The sequence below is a fragment of the Parasteatoda tepidariorum genome, chromosome 9 (genome assembly GCF_043381705.1).
Source record: "Parasteatoda tepidariorum isolate YZ-2023 chromosome 9, CAS_Ptep_4.0, whole genome shotgun sequence".
Classification (NCBI taxonomy): domain Eukaryota; kingdom Metazoa; phylum Arthropoda; class Arachnida; order Araneae; family Theridiidae; genus Parasteatoda; species Parasteatoda tepidariorum.
This window is the reverse complement of record NC_092212.1, coordinates 30,356,882-30,382,401: the sequence shown is the minus strand read 5'-3', so window position 1 is coordinate 30,382,401 and position 25,520 is coordinate 30,356,882. Positions and strand designations below refer to the sequence as shown.

The following is a 25,520-nucleotide window of genomic DNA, read 5'->3' as shown; positions in this document are numbered from 1 at the left end:
ATATATATATTGAACATAGCTTAAAAGTGCACTTTTAAGAAAATAGACACAGCTTTATTCGCGCTTAAAATATAAGGGATGCAGCATTTGATTCTGTTTTTTAAATTACTGTTACGGCTACTGTATTTTAAAAGAAATAAATATTGATTATTCGTAGTATTTAAAAACTGCATTCCTGTCAGCTTGTACAGTCGCTTAAAAAGATTTAAATAAGTGTTAATAAAACAACAATTAAAGTTGGAAGAATATTTTAAAAACAAAACTATACCGACATCTATAAGCATAATTAGCCAATAAATGGATACATATACATATTTTTTAAGTATACATATTTATTTATTCACCGTGGTAGCTTAATTTTTTTTAAACTTTAAACTAAGCAAAAGTAATTTAAACAAATCGATATAAAATCATGTAGACTAACATTTAAGTTCACAAATTTTGATAATTTTTTTAAAAACATCAGTTTGTTTCAGACATCTGTATGTTGTTGCTTTAGTTCACTACCACTGAAAAAAAATAATAATTCGAAACTGTGGAGAATCCGTTAGTAGTTTTATCTCTGAGTCTCGGCTTTTATACATACCTTCCAAGTAGTATACTATTTCCGTAGTTTAAGGAATAATATTTATTCCTGAGGTACCAGAGGTAATGTGTTAATATTTGAATAAGTTAGAAATAAAAGAATTTAGTCGACTGCAGCAAATAAATAATTGAAACAGATATATCAAAGGCCAGATAGTCATAAGATCATCTCTTTAAGTTAGGATAATAAAAAAAATATTTGTTTTAAAAAATATCTGTACTAGTATACTACTACTGAAATAATAATTTCTCAAAAATATTAAATGTTGAAGTGTATGCTTTTATTACATATATTAATTTTTTAGTTGTAAAATGTAAAAAGTTTCATTAATTTTCAATTTTTTAAATACGAAACATCGTTTAAAACTACGAATATTCCGTAGTCGTTATAGTATATGTATAAAAAAAATAACAAAACTGTACTTGTGAGCTGTAGAAAACATTTATTTTTTATATTTATGTATTATTTTGGTAGGTTGCATTTACGCTAGTCACTCGTTGAATTCTCGTTATAAAAATTTAAAAAATAACGATGACAGAGACTCCAGCTAATTGAGACATATCTTAATTGTACTTACCTTTATCAAATTTTTACCTAATTATAAATCTGAAATGTTTCATCTAAGATTTAGATAATATAAGATAGTAAGATAGTATAATATAGAGTCTTAAAGGATCGATCTGATAGAAACTTTATTTAAAAAAAAACAATAATAAATCACCGAAAGAGCTCAGTAATCTGACATGAATAGATAAATATTTCATTAGAATAATATGATAAATGTCTTGGGTATAGATTGCAAAATGGTTTTTTTTGATTAAATTCCCGAAGTTTTGTAAACTGAACGGACGAAAATTGTGAGTCAGTACGGTGTTGTAAAACAATTATTCAGATCTGAAATTGATTTTTTTCTTCAATTTATGGTATTTGTTACTCAAGCAAAATGCTTCTACTTCTATCTTCTGTCATTGGTGTGCTGAGTTTTTCCCACTCCATGCCCTTAGCTAGAAGACTAATAGATATGACTTATATTTTCGACGAAACTACACTACGTTTTCCAGGTTATAACATAGAATTCAAACTAGGTCACTTGTTTAATGGAACATATGAAGGATTAGCATCGAATTGGTAAGATTAAGTTTACTTACTTCTTTTTAAAACTCCAGTCCATGATGGACCATACAATTCCACTCCAAAGCCATTTGTCTCGAATTTTTGCTTTATGATTCCTCATTTTTCAGGCCACTAAAGGTATTTTTTTTGTTCCTATTGCAATGCATTCTTTCTATGTGTCCCACCCATTGGATTCTTTTTGATTTTATATATATTGCAATATCCTGGTTTGATTTCATACAGTTTATAATATCCGTTTAGAATGTTTAGAGCTATCATATAGTACAGACACAGCTCAAATACGTTGAGCATAGCATATATGAGTTGAACATAGCCTAAAAGTGCACATTTAGGAAAATGGACACAGCTTTATTTGCGTTTTAAATATAATGGAAGCAGCATTTGATTCTGTTTTTTAAATTACTGTAATGACTACTGTATTTTAAAAAGATTTAAGTATTGATTATTCGTAGTACTTAAAACAAAATGCATGCCTACCAGCTTGTACAGTCGTTAAATAGATTTTACAAATTTTGAACACAGTTACACAACAATTATACAAAGTTAAAACAACAATTATTTTTGGAAAAATATTTCAAAAAACAAAACTAAACAGACATCTATAAGCTAAATTAGCCAATAAATAGATTATATATTACCTTTTTTTACGTTATTAATTTATCGTGGAACCTTTTTTTTGAAACTTTAAATTTTAAAATTTATTAAGAAGAAAATTAAAAAAAATTATTTCTCAACAGCCGTATAAGTGGGCAGCTATTAAATTGTTATTGGTTTATAGTCTTTTTTTAAATATAATAGGTATTTCATGGCTGCGCAATTTCTCTATGGTTGGAAACCGCTGATATTCGAACCATGGTTATCTCATTGAAAGTCAAACTCTTTATCCCCTGAGCCATTGCGGCTACCCTAGTTCTAATAAAAATGCTGCTAAATTCAGTTTCTGAAAAATGTTAATCTTGATACAAGGCCTTATAAGCCATGTCGCATAAAGAGCATGTGTGTCCTGGATCATACGCACCTGGAAATATTTAAAAACTGGTAGTAATGTTAAGACGAAAATATATATTTTAATTGTGTTTGTAACTTTTAGGATATATTAATCATTAGACCTTAGACAATAGAATTAAAGTTTTTGTGTTTGGTTCTTTTAATTTTCAAGCGGTAACTTAAGATATTTTGAGCTTTTTTATGTATTAATTGAAAACAGCCTTAATTGTTCTTCTGGAGTGTATAAACCATTTATGTTCAACAATTTGAGGTTTTTGCAAAAGATTTTTTTCAATGGAACCAAGATTTAAAACAAATCAACCTTTATCTTAACAGATTCATTTGTCAATCTGACCTTTTACAAGTACCTTTAAGGAGTCTCCGTAGTTTCAGGAGAAAAAATTTCTCAATAATAGTAGTGGTAATGTATTTATATTTTAATAAATTAAAATTTAAAAAAGATTGCGTATATCACTAAACAAAAGTAAATTAAATAAATCGATATGAAATCATATAGACGAATATTTAAGTTCTCAAATTTAAATATTTTTTTAAAAACATCAGTTTGTTTCAAACATCTGTTTGTTGTTTAGTTCAGTACCCCTGAAGGAAAAAAATTCGAAACTGTGGGGAATCCGTAATAGTAGTTTTGTCTCTGAGTCTCTGCTTTATTACATAACCTACAAGTACTATAATATTTCCGTAGTTTGAAAAATAGTATTTTTTCTTAAGATACCAAAGGTAATGTATTAATATTTGAATAAGTTGGAAATAAAAGAATTTAGTCGACTGCAGCAAATAAATAATTGAAACAGATATATCAAAGGCCAGACAGTCATATAATCATCTCCTAAGTTAAAATTTTAAAAAAAGGGATATTTGTTTTAAAAAATATCTGTACTAGTATACTACCACTGAAATAATAATTTTTCAAAAATCTTAAATATTGAAGTGTATGCTTTTATTACATGTAATAATTATTTAGTTGCAAAAATGTGAAAATTTTCACTGATTTTCAATTTTTTAAATTACGAATTAAAATACGAAATATATTCTGAAACTATGGATATTCCGTAGTTATTATAGGGTATGAAAAATAGCTAAACTATACCTGTGAGCTGTTGAAAAATTTTTTTATTTAAATTTATGTACCATTTTGGTAGGTTTTATTTATGCTAGACACTCGTTAAATTCTCGTTATAAAAGTTAATAAATAACTACGACAGAGATTCCTGCTATTTGAGACGTGTGTTAATTATTGTGACTATCCTCTTTGTCGTGTATAGAAAAATAGCATTTTGTTGCAAAACTATTTTCGAAAAACATTAGAAAATGCATGAGTAATCATTTTAAGAATGGATAAATGAGATCAAATGACTCAATCTATTTTCCAACTATTAAATGTATCATCAATTAACTGTTTTGTTTAAACTTTATTTGTGAATATCTACATCCGGTTTAAAGAAGAATGCTAACGTAATGAATCCTCAAAATTCATTAGAAAACAATTTAATGCATTTATTAAAAATTTTGCAATAATTTATGTTAAATATCCCGTCACTTGGCAGAATAATTAATTTAATCTGAAAATCTTACAGATATTTAAATTTAAACTTACTTGTGAACATAGCTTAAAGTCTAGTTAGTTGTGTAAAGCTTCTGTTTTTTGATAACTGTGTTGCACAACGTGCCTTAAAGTATAGTGTATTTATAAATTAAAGTTTATCTATTTATACTGTTAGGGAAGACGTAATAACCCTACTTCCACAAAGCCTATAGTAGTTTAAAAGAGTAAACGCCTACTACAACTGAAAGCCCCCACACGGTTTTTAATAGGTAGTCCGATCAGACCATTCCATTGTGAAGAATATCCACTTATTTATTTATTTATTTAAACAAAACTGGGTGCCTAGGCCGCGCAGCGGCCCCTACCCCATTCATCATGTAAATTATATACAGGGAATAAAACATTTTGAATTATGTAACAATGTGGTAACATTATGATAAAGTACCCATGATTAGAAGTATGTACAAACTTGATCGGAGAAAACTATCCACTCTGGTCTGGTCTTGTGGTTTGGTCGAGGTGCCTGAGGCCATAGGGCCCTTTACCTCTTCATCATGTGATAAGTTCAATGAGGTAGTTCCTTAAGGTGAATAGTAGGATGATGATTCTAAGTAGAAATAAAATGATGGCTTGACTGAGTTGTCGGCGTCGTGGAGTATCTAACTATCCACTTTCCGAACGAGTTATTTAATATATAATCTAGTTAAAATAAGAAAGTGGTAGCAAATAAATGACTAAAAAATTTTTTATTTGTGAATGTTATTGGTTGTCTTATTCACTGCACGGACTACTTAAAAAAGAGCGTGTGGAGGCTTTTTGATGTAGGAGGTGATGACTGGGCTCATGTCCGGAAGGTCATGGGTTCGATCCCCGCCTGCCGAAGACTTTCCGTGTAGTAAATGGTGACTAATGCACGTTGAATCTGTCGGGACACAAAGTCCACCGTGTTCCCATAGCAAATCATACCTCTGGAGGTACTGATCTAGGAGTTTCCTTGTCTTCTGGATTGACTCAAAATTATATGGTTACGGAGTTGAGCATCAGTAGTCGTAAACCTAAAATTGGGTTGGCTGTTCAACGACGGATATTACTAAAATAAAATAGTTTCAAGGTCTTTATTACCACAATACCAATAACACCTATTGCCACAATTGATTAAGCGTCACTTGTATCAAGAACTGCTGAACTTTTCTTTCGTGTTTTATGTCTTTGGGTATCAGATTAGTACCGAATCATAGTTGGTAAACAGCGTTCCAAAAAAAAAAAAAAAACGGAAACAGTTTTATATTTAACATTCGATTTCTCAAAATCTATTCATCCGATTTCGCTCAAATTTCTTATCCTGCCATGTAAAATTAGATACTTTAAAATAATGCAAGAAATCGCAAGTCTTAAGATTCAACAATTTTCCGATTATTGCTAAATAAAGTAATGAAACATAATAAATATTTACAGCAATTTATTTTTTGTGGAAGATTATCTTTGGATGAACGAATTTTATAATTCTGTGAAAAAGCTTTTAAATTCGTTAAAAAAGTTCTCGAGATATGGCGCAGTACGCAAAAAGTAAAACTAACATAAAGTTGTCAAAAACTTTTGACCGCTCTCCTGTCCAAACTGCGGCTAACCCTTATATTTTAATGGTCATAAATAAGATTCCGTCCAAAAAAAGATACATTTAGTGAGAGAAAGCAAGCTTTTGTGACTGATTTCGCAACTTTAAATATCGTCTGCACTAATCAATTAGCGTGTTTGAGGTCATCCCCTCGAACCATTAAGACAGTGTCCTAGACCGTAAGGATCCGATCATTAGATCAAAAGTTATTCAGGGTGGTCCGTTAGGTTGCACTGTGCATTGTAAATTATTGTCGTGCTTCAAAAATAATAACACTCATTGAACAACTTGCTAGCTATTCCATATTCAATTTGTTTTCATTTTTGTCGTTTTAGGTTACAATTCGAAGAATTCTCTTCTACAACCCATACTGGTACACACATAGACGCTCCAGCTCATAACATCAAAGGCGAGATAACAGTCGAGCAAATTCGTCTCGAAGACCTGTTCGCACCAGCTGCCGTAATCGACATAACTGCAAAGGCAGAAACTGATCCTGATGCTGAAGCTACCACGGAAGATCTACTGCGATGGGAGGCTGGTACTGGACAAAGCCTGAACGGTGCTATCATTCTATTAAAATCAGGTTGGGGGCGGAAATGGAACGACAGTCAGGCATTTTTCGGCAATCCTGATTATGGCACATTTCCGTTGCATTTTCCAGGAATCAGCGCTGATGCATGCCAGTGGTTAGTTGAAAATCGAAGCATCAAAGGAATTGGAACAGAAACAGCGTCTATCGACAAGGGTTCAACGACTACATTTCCAGCCCATGCCATTATTTTGGGGCATAAACTTTTCATTCTGGAAAATGTTGCCAACATTGATAAACTCCCAATTTATGGCGCCAATTTATTCGTATTACCAATGAAGGTAGGTAAAGGAAGTGGCGCCCCAACTAGAATAATTGCTTCAATTCCTGAAGTCATTTACAAAATGCGTATAAATGTCCGAGAAAACTAATAGTCAGATCAATTTTATTTGTTTTTTGTATTTTTACAAGTAACCCGTCTGTAATGGGGTCAACAAATATAGTTTATTTTCCTTCTTTGTGCTTCAATAAAAAAATAAAACACGGCTTTCCTAAGTTTTCTAATATAATATCTTTTTGTTCTGAATTTACAGAAATCTAACTCTTCGAATACGTAACTTACGCGAGAACTGATCGGTACGGTACGGTATGCCTGCAAAACAACTTACAGGGAGAGCAAAATACTCAGATATAGCAGAACATCATGTGTACCGAAATCCAGTACATGCGCATACGAAGCAAATTGACAGGAAGTACGTCATCTGTTAACTGGTTGTCGAACTATTCTACAAGTATGGTTACGAAACACTGTTTCCCGCCAACCACTATCTAATTCTTTTTTTCTATCTCAAAATGTGTTCAGAGTTAACCAACATTTATAATATAAAGATATTCTCAAAGAAATATCTTAATTAATACAGTACTGTTTATAAATAGTGCAAAAATGTTAAACAAACCAACAGTCAATAAAAAAAGAGAAAACTTTTCAACTCCCCCAAACTCCCGTATTGGTTAGGAGGAGATTAGGGTAGAAACCAGTTTCAAAACCCCTGCTGCTGTGCCCCTAAATGGTACTGTTTACTTTTTGCATAGGAACCACATCAATCCTTGTGAGACCGGTTTACATTATGTCTATTGAAGCTAGCTTTCTTCCCCTGTGTATATTCCTTGTAATTAGTACGAACTATACTAATATACAACTGTTAATTATTCAGTAATGCACTGTTAAGAAAGATGCAAGATTTCAGATAACATGTCTTGATGAGTACATGACGTTTGCAGCCATAGACAGTTTTCTTGGATAAAGTGTGGCAAAATATGATAATTCTCACTTCCAAACATGCGACTGACGTTCAATTTCACATGGCAGTTATAAACAAGTGAGTACTTGCAACTCGAGAATAAGTGAAGAGATTATGCCTAAACACGTGATTTAAATCAGATTTAATTGGATACGACAGAAGGTACGTCACTCTAGGTCCGAAATCGGCGTCAAGCGTGTGTCTCGAACCTGATTGATTTCTCAATCGGCAAGTGCCACGTCACTTGCAGTTATCCAATTGAAAAAAACAAAACTGTGTTTCTGTGAACGATCAAATTAAAAGCTTGCGACAACCAGTTAAGTTTTTTATATGTATCATAGCTGCAAATTCTTTCAGATTACTTTAAAGATTTTATTTTTTATATTTAACTTGGCTAAAGAAGTCATGTCCTTTTTCCTTTGTTATTTGGATTTAAAAATTTAATTCTTTAAATCTTAATTATTAAAATTTCTAAACCGTCATAAAAAATGGACAGTGATAAAAAATGATTGATACAACCATGGTTTGTTGAAATTCTGATTTAAAAAAAAAAAAAACTTTTTTTTGCCCCTAATTGTAATTTGGTTATCACTTAACTACACAATGAAGAAATCATCCCCGGAAAATGAAAAAGCTAGCAGTTAATACAATAATAAACATTAACACTGGAAGGTTTTTTTTTTGCACTTACCGGGGTGCCGCAAAGGACAAAAAATGTAGAAAGTGAAAGTAATTTATTTCGTTTTGTTTATTTATTGCCTATTTAATTATTCAATCGTAACTACTACTAAAACTCACATTTCAAATTACTCATATTTTAAAAAAAAAAAAATTATTAAAATTTTATTATTCATATTTTGAAAAAAAAACAAATAGCATCGTAAACTGAAAAGTCTTATCGCCTTTTTCCTTCTACTTCTTACGTAGCAGAGAAGTGGGAGCACTTAGTAATTACTCGTCGTTACGATTATATAGACAATAAAAATTATAGCTTGTATTGAATAAAAATTATAGCTTGTAGACAGAAACCGATTGCAGCCATGAAATCAGCTACTCGAAAATATCTAAAACCCGTACAAAAATTTCATGCAGCAGAAAACAAAACAACAACAAAAAACTGTTCCAAGTGTAATTTTTTAGATATCATTTATTAAAATAATAACATATTGCTTTTGCTACCACAAAAAAAAAATCTTCCTGGAAATGCGGAAAATCCGTAGCAATTGTATTCCATAACATTATCCTTTATTTAAACTTTCATTTAAATATATTTTTCTAGAAGTTATGAGTAAAAGCAGAAATTACCTTTTAAACAGCTTTTTTTAATTATTTGAATGTAGCATAACTTCCATTTTTTCTACATTTTTTTGACATGCAATATTTTTTATATTTAAAGTAGCTACGAATTTCATATCTTTCTATTTAATTCTTGGATTTATAAATATATCAAATAAGGTTCTATATATCAAATGAACCTTACTACAAAATTGTATAAGTATTTTTATAATTTTTCAAACTTTTAAAAGTTTAATTTTTAAAAATATTTGCAAACTTTTACTGTTCAAAATTAAATAGCTGTGCTCAGTAAAACATATTCCAGAGTTATTTAGTAGCCTTTTTTGTAAGTAACAATGTTGCCACGACTTTTTTAAATTTTTAAAAACTGTACGAACCTTGTTATTTTAAATGAAATCCCTAAAAAATCTCTTTATGTCTGAATTGGGCTCTTAACTTATTAATACTATAGAATGTACTGTAGAATGCACTATAGAATGTTAATTAGACCAAATCGATTTATCGTGCGAGGTACGACACAAACAGTGTAAATAAAAGCTCCCGTCGACTTATAAATATTTGAAAATTTGACTAAATATTTTCTTTTAATTTGTCTAAAAGCTTTCATTTGCAAAATAATAACCTCTTGACAAAAACTTTAAAGGTTACACAACAATTTTAAGTTATAAAAATGAGCATTTGATGATGAATATTAAGTATGTCTTAGCATAATAATAGATTTTATCGATTCGTATAAAAAATGAACAAAAAGTTTAATATACCCGAACAATAGAACGTATAATATGCAAATTAAGTTCTTTATAGATCATTAAATTGCAACATGAAAGTTGTTTATAACAATCTGGCTGTTAGGTCTTAATAATAAATTAAAAAACATCCATATAATATTTTAAAAAGAATATGTATTCTTTTTCAGAAGCATTTTTATTTATGGTTTTTGGAGTGAAATTATCTTCTCTTTTGAATGCGTGTTAGAAAAAGGGTATGAATATGTCTTGTATGCATTCGTACTTGTTCTATTCACGTTCTTAGAAAATATGAAATCAAACCTCAACAAGTTGTGCTTTGAATTCAAAAAATTTTCTTTTTAATATTTAACAACCGCTTTGTTTTATAATCACAAGACTATATTTTGTCTTTTGGTTTGTTTTCCTTAAATGCTTGATACCCCTGGTGTCTTGACTGAAAGCTTAAATTTAGTGGACAAAAACCACAACTTCTAGTTATCGAACATAAAAGAAAAACCATCCTGCCAAAAAGAGAAAAAAAAGTTGTGCTCTTTAACGAAACTATTCCCACTGTCAAATCGCAAAATATCTTAATTTCGTTAGAAGCATCTAGTTTAATAGGAAAGATCATGTGAAATCAATAAATACAAGCAGCCTACTACAAATTCTTCTTCAAAACTCTAAAATTGAGACTAAAAGCTTACTTTACATCTCAAAGATCGGTCTCATCCTTATTTAAGCATCTTTAGACTAATGTAACACTTCCTCATCGCTTTTAGAAAGAAAAGAAGAAGAAGAAAAACTCAAAAGGTGTCAACATCGCGATCTCAACAATGATTTTTCAAAATCATTATGTTCCAACGCTTTATTGCAATTTACTTTAAAAAGCCATAAATTGAGATGCATTACAGGATTTAATGAAATTTTGAAAACTTGAAAAGAGACATAAAGCTCAGGCAAATGGATGTTCATTATTGTATCAAAGCATTTTCATCTAGAATACAAAACATTTAATTTTCCTTCTTACTCAAAGTAGCATTCCAGTTTCCAGGAAGTACGACCTTAAAGCTAAAATTTCAAGATAGGGATCAAAAAAGGATCATAAACTGCCTCAGCTGATGCTAAGATAACTACCACATATGAGTATGAATAAACTGCCTGAAGCCGTTGGATAATGATGATAATTTAAGGATGATAATGAGGATAATGCTGTATATTGCCTAGGCTTTATATCAATAATAAGCTAACATGAAATTATAATAAAAAAGACACAAATAAAGTCTATTCCAGTCACGTCCAGCATGGAGTTAGTTTAAACCTCAATCGAATTGATAAATCAGAAATAGTTCAAAACAAATTGCTTAAAAATATTATAGGTGCTCCGTAGTATCTTACCCACAAAGACATCAGAAATATCTTATAAATAGATGTTTTTAGAAATTATTTAAATAAACAAACTACGACTTTCTAAAAAAGTTCATAAGTCTCTGAGCCAGTCGGATTTAACAGTATATTAAACAAAGAACTAACTATAGTCTTGAAAAATTTACTTTCAAAAAAATTACTTGAAAAATTACTTTCCTATAGTTTACTTTCTCCTCTTGGGCGGAATCCTGTGAAAATTCTACGAGTAATTCTACCCCATCCCAATTTCTATTCATAGAATGCTTTCAAAAATAGGAAAAGAACCTAGTGTCCACACTTGATTAAAGATTACACCAACCCTAGCTTTAAGCCAAATCTTTCTCAGTTAGAACAACTTTAAATATAAATTTATAGTCTTTCGCCTACTTGTTTTTTTACCTACAGCTATTATTCTCGTCGCCCATAGAAGCAAGCAACTATGAAAGAATGAAGATTTCGCTTCGAGAAAAGGTGTTCTGTACAGTAGCTTAGTTCAAGTTAATGCTTCATTGATTTAATTAGAATGTATAAATTACACCGATTTCAAAAGGTTAAGCCTAAATCTCTTTTCAAGCGTATTCCTTCTCAAGCGGAGGAAATATATCGATTTTTACACTTTTTATTTTGGATAAATGCAATTCCTACTCTATGTGCTTTCAAAAAGCGAGGAAATTATGCAAAAAAGGTTTTTGTTGCCATAATCAACATTTTTTTAGTCGCATTTATAATCACAAATATTAAAATTATTAAAACTAATCACAGAAATCTTTCGGAAACTCTGCCTTTTATTTTGATTGTTACGTTAATAATATTTCGAGCAGTACTGATAATGAAATATAATTACATTAAAAAAATAACTAATTGCTTAATTAAGTTGCCTATTCGACATGAAATGAGATCGATACTATACATATGGTTTGTTCTTAGCCTAACCTTGAACTGTTCAATATTCCTGAAATACTTAGATGCCGAGTCCTACTACTATAGAAATAATTTCTCAAATCTATTCGGAAACCCTGTTCTTAACTTAATTGCTGATATTCTTCAGGAAGTATATACCGTATTCGTAATTTTTCAACCTCTGACAACATTTACCATGTATTATACGATTGTTTGTTACCAATTAAGGAAGAAAATATTTAAATTGAACTCGATTTTAATAAATAAAACTGATTTGAACTTCAAAAAACTTCTTAAAATGCATGATTACTTATTTGATTTAGTGACAAACATTGATAATCATATGTCGCAATTAGTTTTTCTGTTTTTGGCGTACGAATATGTTGGAATGTATTTTGCGTTAACCACCATCTTGAACAGAGTTTCAAAAATCGGGTGTCAGATATTCAGCCTCTTTCTAGTGACATTTAATGCTGCTGCATTCTTTCTAATTCTCACAATATCTGCATCTTTGGTATCAGAAGCTGCTGATCAAATTATTTCGAACGCTAAAACTTTGAATCCAGAGAACAATTCATATAAGCTAATGAGAATGTTTCAACGAAGCACAGAGAGAGAAATTAAACTTACAGTTTGGAAAATTATACCCCTGAAGAGAAATTTTATATTGGGTTACATTGGAACAATTTTTACTTATGCATTATTATTCGATGGATTGAAAGTGCAATATCCATAACAAATCTTCTGGAAAGTAACGTCACAAATCGATCTCTTTGCACAAAGTTTCAGAAACTTTGAAATTATGTCCTTATTTCCAACAAGCGTTTAAACACAATAGCATTACTTAGTATCAGAAACTATTGATTAAGTTACATTCAACTCTACAATTTTAAATGCAGAGAATAATTCATGTAAACCAGAGGTTCCCAAACTTTTTTTTCTCGTGGACCATTCACAAAGTTTTACTATTTTCGGTAAACCCCCTGCTGCTACATTTCTACTGTATTCCCAAAACTCTTAAAAAATATCACCCTAAATTGGGGGAGTGAAGAAGAAGAAAAAAGTAGCACATCTTCTTTTTCCGGCACTGCAAACACTAACATTGATTCACTCACACTTTTATGCTCAAAATCCCGGAAACAAATGAATAACGTTTTGTTCTTGGCATTCGTATTTATACTAATGTAGATTGCAAGCACAGCGCAAGTCGCATTTCATCCCTTTGCAGATCTAAACAAGCATCGCGGACGAGCGGGCGGTACTTTGCAAGTCTCGACATGTGGTGTACACTATTATCTATTGCTCTATTCAATTCTGTGTTTGAACTGAGTCTCGAATATTTTTGAGTACCTACCTAGTGAATGATGCTACCTACCTGCCTACGTTGATAGGTAAATCCAAACCAAAATTTTTGTTCTTTATTATGAAAACCAGAAAATTTTTCGTGNAATAGTTGGGACTTTTGAGCATTTACTTCGAATTTCCAATCTAAGCACCATTCTTCGTAATCATAGATCTTATTCTACAGTTTTTCTATAGCCATGTTTGGGTCTGTAGATTTTACTATAACACCCGTGTCATCTGCATAGAATGCAATTAGACTATTCCAATCGCCCCTATCGATTGGGAAATCGTGTGTAAAAAGGATATACAAAATTGGTCCGAGTATGCTACCTTGCGGTACGCCTGCTCTAATACTCCTCATCGTGGAGCATACGTTTTTCATTCTAATTTGAAAATTTCTCTCTGTCAAATAACTGATTATAAATTTTATCAATCCTTTCGGGAATTCAAGTTCAATCAATTTGTAAATAATACCTTTGTGCCAAACTCTATCAAACGCTTTACTAATATCAAGCATCAACAAAGCCGAAGTCTGTTTCAGATGTAATCCTCTGCCAACACAGTCAACTATGCGTAACAACTGTTTAGTAGTATCGAGTTTCGCCCTGAACCCCTACTGCTCTCCGGTAAGCAACTTAAGTATGGTTTGAGCCTAGTATATGCACTATTCTTTCTAGTATCTTCCCAAGAGTGCTAAGCAGTGAATTGTATAAGCCTACAGATTATTTCGAAATAGTGGTGGATAAAAATCTACTAAATTGAATTTATTAAACCAAGAATCACAATTGATAAACTACCACTTTAAAATATGTACTCGAGGTCCGGAGCAAGTTAGCATCTCTGGTGCACTAAAAAACAAATCTGCAATTATCTTCAATAGTAATATGAAAGAAAATAAGCTGGATAAAGTAGCTAATTTTAATCTCTTTCAATAAATTTTTATTAATAACCAATTTTACATTTTTAGCCGCCTGTGGAATACCTGTAAGTACTTGATCTTACCTAATTTGAGTCTGGGTATTTCCAATCTGAAATTTGTTTTTTTTTTGGTGTGCAAAATGATATTTTTGGTGTAGTTTATTTTTTGTCTAAATTTATAAGTTTATAAAGAAAGTAGAGATTTTTAATGTAAATACATATACACTAGAATGCTCCTTTGAGAGTAAGTAACACTTAAGAGAAAAAACAAGAAGAAAAAAAATTTCGACCTTAACAAATAGCATCGTAAACAGAAAAGTATTATCGCCTCCTTCCTTCTACTTCCTACGTAGCAGAGAAGTGGGAACACTGAGTAATTATTCGTCGTTACGATTACGTAATTGAATAAAAACTATAGCTTGTAGAGAGAAACCGATTGCTGCCATGAAATCAGCTACTCGAAAATATCTAAGACCCGTTCAAAAATCTCATGCAGCAGGAGACAAACAAAAAAAATTTCCGAGTGTAATTTTTAGTTCTCATTTATTAAAATAATAACACATTGCTTTTTCTACCATTAAAAAAAAAATCTTCCTGGAAATACGGAAATTCCGTAGTAATTGTATTCTATAACATTATCCTTTATTTAAACTTTCATTTAAATATATTTTTCTAGAAGTTGTAAGTAAAAGCAGAAATTACCTTTTAAATAACTTTTTTTAAATTATTTGAATGTAGCATAGCTTCAATTTTTGCCACATTTTTTGAAAGGCAATATTTTTTTAAATTTAAAAGTGGCTATGAATTTCATATTTTTCTATTTCATACTTGGATTTATAAATATATCAAATAAGTTTTTATATATCAAATGAACCCTACTACAAAATTTTAAATATTTTTATAATTTTTCAAACTTTTATAAGTTTAATTTTTAAATATATTTGCAAACTTTTACAGTTCAAAATTAAATAGCTATGCTCAGTAAAACAGATTCCAGAGTTATTTAGTAGCCTTTTTTGTAACAATGTTGCCACCACTTTTTTAAATTTTTAAAAACTGTACGAACCCTGCTATTTTAAATGAAATCCCTAAAAAATCTCTTTATGTCTGAATTGGGCTCTTAACATATTAATACTACTAACTATAGAATGTTAATTAGACTAAATCAATTTATCGTGCGAGGTACGATACAAACAGTAAAAATAAAAGCTCCCGTCGACTTATAAACATTTGAAAATTTGACTCATTATTTTTTTTAATTTGTCTGAAAGCTTTCATTAGAAAAATAACAACTTTTTAACAAAACCTTTAAAGGTTACACAACAATTTTAATTTATAAAACGAACATCTGTTGATGGATATTAAGTATCTCTTAGCATAATAATAGATTTTATCGATTAGTATAAAAGATGGAACAAAAAGTTAAATAAACCCGAACAATAAAACGTATAATCTGCAAATTAAATTCTTATTAGATCATTAAATTGCCAAATGAAAGCTGTTTATTACAATCTGGCTGTTAGCTCTTAATAATAAATTAAAAAACATCGATATAATATTTAAAATAGAATACATATTCTTTTTCATAAGCACTTTTATTTATGGTTTTTGGATTGAAATTATCTTTCTTTTGAATGCATGTTAGAAAAAGGGTATGAATATATCTTGCATACACTCGTACTTGTTCTATTCACGTTCTTAGAAAATATGAAATCAAACCTCAACAAGTTGTTCTTTGAATTCAAACATTTTGTTTTTAATATTTAACAATCACTTTATCTTATAATCACAAGACTATATTATGTCTTTTGGTTTGTTTTTCTTTAAATGCTTGATACCCCTGGTGTCTAGACTGAAAGTTTAAAGTTAACGGACAATAATCACAACTTCTTGTTATCAAACATAAAAGAAAAACCATCCTGCCAGAAAGAAAGAAAAAAGTTGTTCTCTTAAATGAAACTATCCCCATTGTGAAATGCGCAAAATGTCTTTTTCTCGTTAGATATATCTAGTTTAATAGGAAAGATCTTTCAAAATCAATTATCAATAAATACAAGCAGCCTGTCACAAACTACAAATTCTTTTTCAAAACTCTAAAATTGACACTAAACGCTTACTCTATATCTCAAAGATCTGTCCCATCCTTATTTAGGCATCTTTAGACTGGTGTAACACTTCCTCATCACTTTTAGAGAAGAAAAAACATCGTCAACATCGATACATACATCAAACAGAGTCAACATAGATACATGCATCGCAATCTCAACATTGATTTTTTCAATCATTTTATTCCAAGGCTTGATTGCAATTTTTAAAAAAAAGCCGTAAATTGTGAAGCCGCAGGATTTAATGAAATTTTGAAAACTTGAAAAGAGACATAAAGCTCAGGCAAATGGATGTTCATTATTGTATCAAAGCATTTTCATCTAGAATACAAAATATTTAATTTTCCTTCTCACTCCAATTTGCATTCCAGTTACCAGAAAGTACCACCTTAAAGCTACAATTTCAAAGCTGATGGAAAAAATATTGTAAACAGTCTCAGGATAATGCTATGTGAAAAAGGTGATAATTTAATGTGATACGTGTCCAACGTGATACGTGTGATAATTTAAGGAAGATGATGATAATCAGGATAATGCTTGATATTATCTACGCTTTATATCAATAATAAGATAAGATAAAGTTGTAAAAAAAAAAATTATCCCAGCCAGGTCCAGTATGAAGATCGTATAAATCTCACTCAAATTAAAAAATCAGAAATTGTTCAAAATAGAAAGAAGAATTGCAGGTGAGCCGTACTATCTTCCCAACAAAGGCATCAGAAATGTTTTATAATTAGATGCTTTTAGCAATTATATAAATAATCAAACTGTGACCTTTTGAAAAATTTCAAAAGTTTCTGACCCAGCCGGGTTTAACAATGTATTAAATAGAGAACTATAGACATAAAAAAATTCAATCCCATAGTTTACTTTCTCCCCTCGACAGGAATCATGTCAAAATTCTACGAGTAATTAATTCTTCTCCATCCCAATTTCCATTCATGGAATGCTTTCAGAAATAGGAAAAGAATCAAAAGGCCATCCTTGTGATTAAAGAGTACACCAATCCTAGTTTATACCAAACTTTTCTGAGTTAACTTTAAATATAAATTCGTAGTCTTTCACAGCTATTATTCTCGTCGCCCATAGACACAAACTACTATTAAAGAATGAAGATTCCTCTTCGAGAACAGGTTTTCTGTGCAGTAGCTTAGTTCAAGTTAATGCTTCATTGATTTAAATAGCATGTATAAATTACACCGATTTCAAAAGGTTAAACCTAAACCACTTTTCAAGCGTATTCCTTCTCAAGCAGAGAAAATCTATCGATTTATACACTTTTTATTTTGGATAAGTGCAATTCCTACTTTATGTGTTTTCAAAAAGCGAGGAAATTATGCAAAAAAGGTTTTTGTTGCCATAATCAACATTTTTCTAGTCGCATTTATAATCACAAATATTAAAATTATTAAAACTAATCATGGAAATCTTTCGGAAACTCTGCCTTTCATTTTGATTGTTACGTTAATAATATTTCGAGCAGTACTGATAATGAAATATAATGACATTAAAAAAATAACTAATTGCTTAATTAAGTTGCCTATTCGACATGAAATGAGACCGATACTATGCATATGGTTTATTCTTAGCCTAACCTTGAACTGTTCAATATTCCTGAAATATTTTGATACCGAGTCCTACTATAGAACTAATTTCTTAAATCTATTCGAAAACCCTGTTCTTAACTTAATTGCTGATATTCTTCAGAATGTATATAACGTATTCGTAATTTTTCAACCTCTGACAACATTTACCATGTATTATACGATTGTTTGTTACCAATTAAGGAAAAAAATATCTAAATTGAACTCGATTTTAATAAATAAAACTGATTTGAACTTCAAGAAACTTCTTAAAATGCATGATTACTTATTTTATTTAGTGATAAACATTGATAATCATATGTCGCAATTAGTTTTTCTGTTTTTGGCGTACGATTATATTGGAATGTATATTACGTTATCCACCATTTTGAACAGAGTTTCGAAAATCGGGTATCAAATATTCACCCTCTTTCTAATGACATTTAATGCTGCTGCATTCCTTCTAATTCTAACAATATCTGCATCTTTGGTATCAGAAGCTGCTGATCAAATTATTTCGAACGCTAAAACTTTGAATCCAGAGAACAATTCATATAAGCTAATGAGAATGTTTCAACGAAGCACAGAGAGAGAAATTAAACTTACAGTTTGGAAAATTATACCTCTGAAGAGAAATTTTATATTGGGTTTCATTGGAACAATATTTACTTATGCATTATTATTCGATGGATTGAAAGTGCAGTATCCATAACGAATCTTCTGGAAAGTAACGTCACAAATCGATTTTTTTGCACTAAGTTTCATAAACTTTGAAATCGTGTCCTTATTTCAACAAGCTTTCAAACACAATAGCATTACTTACTCAGTATCAGAAACTATTAAGTTACATTCAACTCTCAAATTTTAAATGCAGAGAATAATTCACGTAAACCGTTGAGAAGATTTCAGTGAGACGTGAACAAAGAAATTAATCTAAATACAGTCAAACCTCGATATCTTGAAGTTGAAGGGACAGGAGAAAAAATTCGAGATACCTAAAATTATGCATTATTATCCTTATTCTTATGCATTATTATCCTATCGATTAAAAATACTCATAATGCCTAGGGAAAGAAAATTTACATTGAGTTACTTTGGAACAATTTGTGCTTAAGCATTTGATTGAACATGCAATATTTATAGCGCATCTTTTGGAATGTAACGTAACATATCTACCTTTTTGCACGGAGTTCTAGAAGTCTTGTTTGAAATCATGTCCCTATTTCAAGTTGCACTTAAGCGCAGTAGCGTTTCTTATAATTCCATCAGTATGAGAAGCTATTGATCAAGTTACATAAAACCCTAAAACTTTAAATGCAGAGAATAGTTCATACGAACCATTGAGAAGGTTTCAATGAAGGGTGGGCAGAGAAATAATTTAAATGTTATGAAGATAACGCTTCCGAAAAGAAATTTTATCCTGGATAACTGAGGAGTAATTTTTACTTATACATTATTTCCTATGGATTAAAAATATTTAATTCTTCTGAAAAGAAATTTTATATTGGGTTACTTATGAGTAACTTTCTCTTATGCAATATTATCCTATGGATTAAAAATACACGTAATGCCCCGGAATTTTTTTTATTTTATATATTGGTCTTACTTTGGAGTAACTTTCTCTAATGCATTATCATCCTATAGATTACGAATGCAAATATATAATGCCAAGGAAAAGGAACTTTATATTAGAATACTTTGGAGTAAGGGGGAAGTTCTACTCTACTCTAAGGGGAGAAATTCTAATTGAAGTAGAGAGAAAAATGGCACTTTGCCATTGTGGAAAAACAATGAGAATGTGACAGGAAAAAGGAGTTGAGAATGATCAACAATTAACCCTTTTTAAGGCTGTGGTAAGTATACTTACCACCACGTTTTACCACTTTTAATTTAGGTTTCCATTTTTCAATAACTTCAGCTTTCTTGAAGTGAGTTTGAATAAAATTGGTAACCATTTGTCACTTTTAAAAAACGTATAAAAGTTATAAAATACATAATTCCTTTTGAAGTTTGTAGCATTTAAGGAATTTATTTTGTAAATAAAGAAAAATAAAAGTCAGTAAGTTCCTAATAGGTCATGTTAAATATATTTACTACCAAAAAAATGGCATTTTAATAAACTAAATGAGTTTTTTTTATACATATATCAGTTACTGTTCTTAAAACAATTTCAATTTTAAAAATACTGTAATTTACCTTTACTAGAAATAAAGTGCCCATTAAAGGGTTAAGTAGTCCGCTGTACTATAACTTGAAATAGACATCTAGCTGTTTGAATGCTCATATACTTTAATGAACCCATTGGCAAAAGTCCATACATGTATCAAGATGGAACAAAATAAAGACTGGTAGCAAACAAATTTCATTTGTAACTTTTTTTCGGCAGTAATAAAATATCCATAACTACCAAATTTTTTAATTGAATTGCTTTTTCCCCCGGAGGAAAAATTAAGCTGCCCCTTGGGATCGGATCTGTAACTGTAACTATTAAATTATTTCAGAGTACCTAGCCTGAAAAGGCTATCTGCTCTTTCATCTCGGTTAAAAAGGAGGAGGAAGGGATAATCATATAATCATATAATCGTATGATTAAGAAATCGCATAGTACATGAGTAAACAAAATTGAACTGGGTTATATAATATAAATCGCAAAATACATATAAAACATTAAATAAGGATGATAATACGAAAGATAATAGAACGGAAAAATTTTTTACAATATATACAAGGGTTTGGACTGCATCTGCACTCCCTCGCCTCCCCCCTTGGCTTCATTGGCGGAAAAGAGAACGAGAAAAGACGGAAAAGAGAAAAGACTGGTACGTATAGATATTTCATTCCAGCATTTTTTTCGAAAAAAATAAAATATGTTGAACTATCGAGATTCTTTTTATAAAGCATATATGTAAAACTGCTTCTTTTTCCAAGATAAAGTAGATATTGTTGAATAGTTTAAAAAAAGAATAAGTAAACTCCTCCCGAAAACTAGCTATAACTGAAAAGATGTTACTACCAGCCTTTCTTCTTTTCCGTCTCGCTCACCACTGGTCTGGTCAGGGTGTAGAGAGCATAAGTGTAGAGAGCACGGCACGGGTCTCTACTTTAACAGAGCCACACTTACCTGCACTCATACCTTTAACTCGCCCCTTCCCCCTTTTGAATATATTCCGAAACTGTAAATATTCATTAGTTTTTATTTTCTCATTGTAAATACTTTAATTTTACCTTTTTTCATGTACTTTTTTATTATTTGTAAATTTGTTATTACCTAATAATTTTTTTTTCTCTCACAAACTCCATTTTGCGCCCAAAACTTTATTTTTGTCATGTATGTTTCTTAGTCTAATTTGAGGATGAATGGGAAAAGGGCCGTGAGGCCTCAGACTCCCAGTTCCACTTCAACGAACGAACCGAAGAAAAATTAATAGCGATTGAATTGTTTATATTATTAGACATATAGATAAGGCATATAGTAATGTTAGGCATACAGTAATTTTATTTTAAAAATTAAATTCAACATTAAAGAAAAGGAAAAAAATTATATTAGTTATATAATTTTTTGTTATATAAAGGAAAAATCCTTTCACGCCTTCTAGATTTCTATTCTTATCTATATTGACGAAAAAAAAGCTTGTTTATATTAAATATCATCAATCAAATCACAAACTTTCATCGCCAAGTAAATTAGAAATTGTTTGGTGGAGGTCTTTCATGCGATTAGAGCAGTTTTCATTAAGTTTGAAATATAAAATATTTATTTTGAAACAATTTGATCAAAACATGTTTTCTCAATAAGAGTTTTAACTCTATCATTTCGTTTTGAGAAATAGTATTGTGAAAATAAAATGTCTCCGATTTTGGTTTTCGCTCTAAGTTTGGTAGGGTTCATAAATGCAATGCCCACAACTATACGCTATTTGGATTTGACACATACTTTTGAAGAAAAGGAAATGGTGTTTCCGGGATTTCGAAAATTCTTCCAGATAGATCAATTAATGAACTCAAGTTCTGACGACTTTGATGGTTTATGGTGAGTTTTAAGCCATGTTTTATTTATCATCAGGGTAGTACTAAAACTACAATTCGAGCAAACTTATTTTAAATCTTGGGTTTCTTATGGTAGATAAATAAATAATAGTTAAAATAGAAATAGATATAAGTAAAAGCTATTAAAAACTGATTTAGTAAACTAATGAAAAGGATTTCTTGCCTAAAATAAACGTAGTTATATAAAAAAAAAAAAGTGTCAGAATTGCCGTCAACTATTCTAAACACATAACTTTTGCTCAAAATTTTAATTTTATATTTAAAATAACAATAAAATGTATACTTTCTATTTACTACTTGTATTTATAAATTAATTTAAAATGATCTTAACCACCACTACATTTAAATAAGCATACATAAAATATATGACAAATCAATATGATTTGTGAAACAGCAAGTATTTAAAAAAGCAATGACTTCTATCATATATTACATACCTGCCAACTTTTAATCCCTTCCATTATCATTTTTTCCAGTGGTATTAAAATAGAATTAAAACTTCAAGTTTAAGCAAACTAATACGTTGTATTTGAGAAATCTTAAGTTAACAATCATGATAGTAACGCATATTAATATATGTACTTAATTTTTGTAAGAATAGTGGTGATCAAAATCATCTAAAAATGAAGTTTATAAAGGAAAATATAGTATATACTTACTACCACTTTAAATATGAAAATAAAATCTTCCGGAAAATCCGGAAGAGTTGGCAGGTATGATATTATACCAACTTTTACGCATTTGGTGTAAAATTTTATTTCTATATTTAAAGTGGTAGTAAAATGTATGCTTTCTATATATTCCTTTCATTTGTAAACTTAATTTAAAATCTTTTTGACCACTACTATTTTTAAAAAATTTAAGCATATATGTAAATATAAAATACTGTCGAGTCCGTCTATATAAGCTTTATCTAAGAACAGCATATTTTTCTGCCTAAAATTGTAATTTAAATTTGAACTTACTACCACTGGGGAAAACCATACTCGAAAGGATTAAAGGTTGGCAGGTATGATATTGGGCCCTCAATTCCATATTAAACTCGAACTAAAATGCAAGCGCACTGTCTATCTCAGTGGTGCGCAAACTAGGGGTCGCGACCCCTGTGGGGGTCGCCAGAAGTTTTTTGGGGGTCGCCAAATTTTTATGAAATGCATTATCCCTGCATGCTGCATACCAAACAGTGTACATATAAAGAGTGAAGCGCCGTCACTCCCNATATAAGCTTAATTTTTGTAAGAATAGTGGTGATCAAAATCATTTAAAAATTTAATTTATAAAAGAAAAAATAGTATATATTTACTACCACTTTAAATACGAAAATAAAATCTCCGTTTAAATACGGGAGAGTTGGCAGGTATGTATCATGGTAGTCAACTTAAGTTTTCTCAAATACAACGTATTTTTTCACTTAAAATTGAAGTTTTAATACCACTGGGAAAAATGATAATGGAAGGGATTAAAAGTTGGCAGGTATGGGGTTCTCACGACCTGGAAAAAACAAACGAATTTGAGCTAAGATTTTTTTCAAGACTATAGAAAAATACTTAAATTTAGCTTTCATTTGAGAATTACGAAATTATTCCAGCACCGTCGTTAGACCTTGCGGGGACTTGGGCAAAATATTTTACAGGGCCCTTTCAATCATTTTCTGCTGGAGTTCACAGATTTTCGCCTTAAAATTACACAATTTATTTATTGGGTATTTTCTATTAAGATTCATATGCGTGTCATGCGTATATTGTCATGTAAAATAAAAAAATTACCAATGATAATAAAAACTCAAAATTTCAATAGAATACAATAAGAGTACTATTTGGTGTTTGGTGATGTGTTTCCTTCATAGTTACCGATAGAACTGATAAGTATTTTTTATTGTAAGGCGAAGGGAGGCTCTCTGTCCGAAACCATTACATACTTCATACCTGCCAACTTTTACTCTTTCTGAGAATGGATATTTCAAGTGGTAGCAAAACAATCATCGAAAAACAATCTTACTCCAAAAAAAAAAAAAACAATCTTACTCCATAATATATTTATATTTTCATTAGGTAAAAATCCGCTAACGTAAAAATTAGTATGCTTTTTATATATTTGTTGTAATTATTTACATGTAGTGGTGGTCAAACTCATTTATAATTATTATTATAATTCAAAAAGTCTAATGGCATGATATGAGTTTCGGTACCACTTTAAATACGAAATTAAAATCTTCCGGAAAAACCGGAAGAGTTGGCAGCTATGATACATAATCCGGGATTTAGACGGCGAACGTTGGTTAGCGTAAACAATTGCGTTAAAATAGTACTGTAAATAATTAGTGTAAAATGATAAAGACATAAAAAAATTATAATATTATATATAATTAAATTATGTATATATATATAAATTATGTAAAGATAATTTTGTGAAAAATATGAAGGTAGAAAACATTCATTACACGATTTCAGAATTAAGTCAGACACAAATTTGATATTAACACGTTGAACATCACTCTAATTTTACATGGCTTGCCCATCTGGCTACGGTAATTAACTACAAACTAAATTTGCAAATATTAGACAGATTTTGCTATTTTTTTAGAAGGTTTATCACGACATATCTGAAAAAAGTGGTGAATTATATAAGCCTGCGAATTATGTAAAAATAGTAGAGGATAAAAATCTACTAAATTGAATTTATTAAACCAAGAATCACAATAAGTAAGTAAATTTTGAATAAAATTTCTGCAATTCCATAAAAGAGTGTAAATTTTATAGTTCTATATCATGTTATACGCTGTCAGCCAGCTGTTTTTCGCGGCCTATGTGAAAGGTCAGAGTCAGCCACCGGCGGTTGACGCTGCTTAAATGTAATTTCAGTGTCAGCCACCGGTGGTTGACGCGGCCTAAATGTAATTCCAGTGTCAGCCACCGGTGGTTGACGCGGCCTAAATGTAATTCCAGTGTCAGTCACCGGTGGTTGACGCGGTCTAAATGCAATTTCAGTGTCAGCCACCGGTGACTGACGCAGCCTAAATTGAAAGTCCAGTATCAGCCACCGATGGCTGACGCGGCGCTCAACGTGTTAACCACTTTTTTTTCTCTTTTTTTTTTACATTAAGGTTTTGTCTAGGAACTCTTATTTAATGACCTGACAGTAAAAAAAAAAAGCTGTATGTATACATTTGTCGAAATTAAGTTTGAAACCAAAAATCGTCGCATTTTTATTATTCAACCACGACAAGTTGACGGGCGGCGGGAAAGCTTAACCCATTCGTGCCGACTGTCACAAATACGTGCCAGCATAAAACCGTATCAATCAGGCAGTGGCGTGCCAACTTTTTTTTGACTGGGGGGGCGAGCCAATGCAAAGTCATAAGCTTTGCTTGATTTAATATTTTAAAGTTAGTTGTATTATTTTAATATTGTAATTTGTCTAATTGTAATTATCTAAACTATTTCAGTTGTTTATGACGACGATGATTTAACTAT

At 30.5% G+C, this 25,520-nt stretch overlaps 2 protein-coding genes across 3 annotated transcripts in view; both read left to right on the top strand.

Annotated features, from left to right (window-relative positions):
* LOC107438392 (isatin hydrolase) overlaps window positions 1–6,968 on the top strand; it is an 8,470-nt gene extending 1,502 nt beyond the window's left edge. The window contains exons 1-2 of one of the 2 annotated variants that reach the window (XM_071185126.1): window positions 1,420–1,714; window positions 6,225–6,968. In XM_071185126.1, coding sequence (XP_071041227.1) covers window positions 1,530–1,714; window positions 6,225–6,852 — 813 coding nt within the window. In that variant the 5' untranslated portion in view covers window positions 1,420–1,529 and the 3' untranslated portion in view covers window positions 6,853–6,968. Of the gene's footprint in view, window positions 1–1,419; window positions 1,715–6,224 lie in introns of those variants that run through there. The other variant, XM_016050687.3, reaches the window with a different exon arrangement.
* Window positions 6,969–21,686: 14,718 nt separating this feature from the next.
* The window catches only part of LOC107438383 (isatin hydrolase-like), a 6,827-nt gene continuing 2,993 nt past the window's right edge, over window positions 21,687–25,520 (top strand). Inside the window, exon 1 of the mRNA XM_071185662.1 lies at window positions 21,687–22,030. Within this exon, the coding sequence (XP_071041763.1) occupies window positions 21,846–22,030 (185 nt within the window). The 5' untranslated portion in view covers window positions 21,687–21,845. The remainder of the gene's footprint in view (window positions 22,031–25,520) is intronic.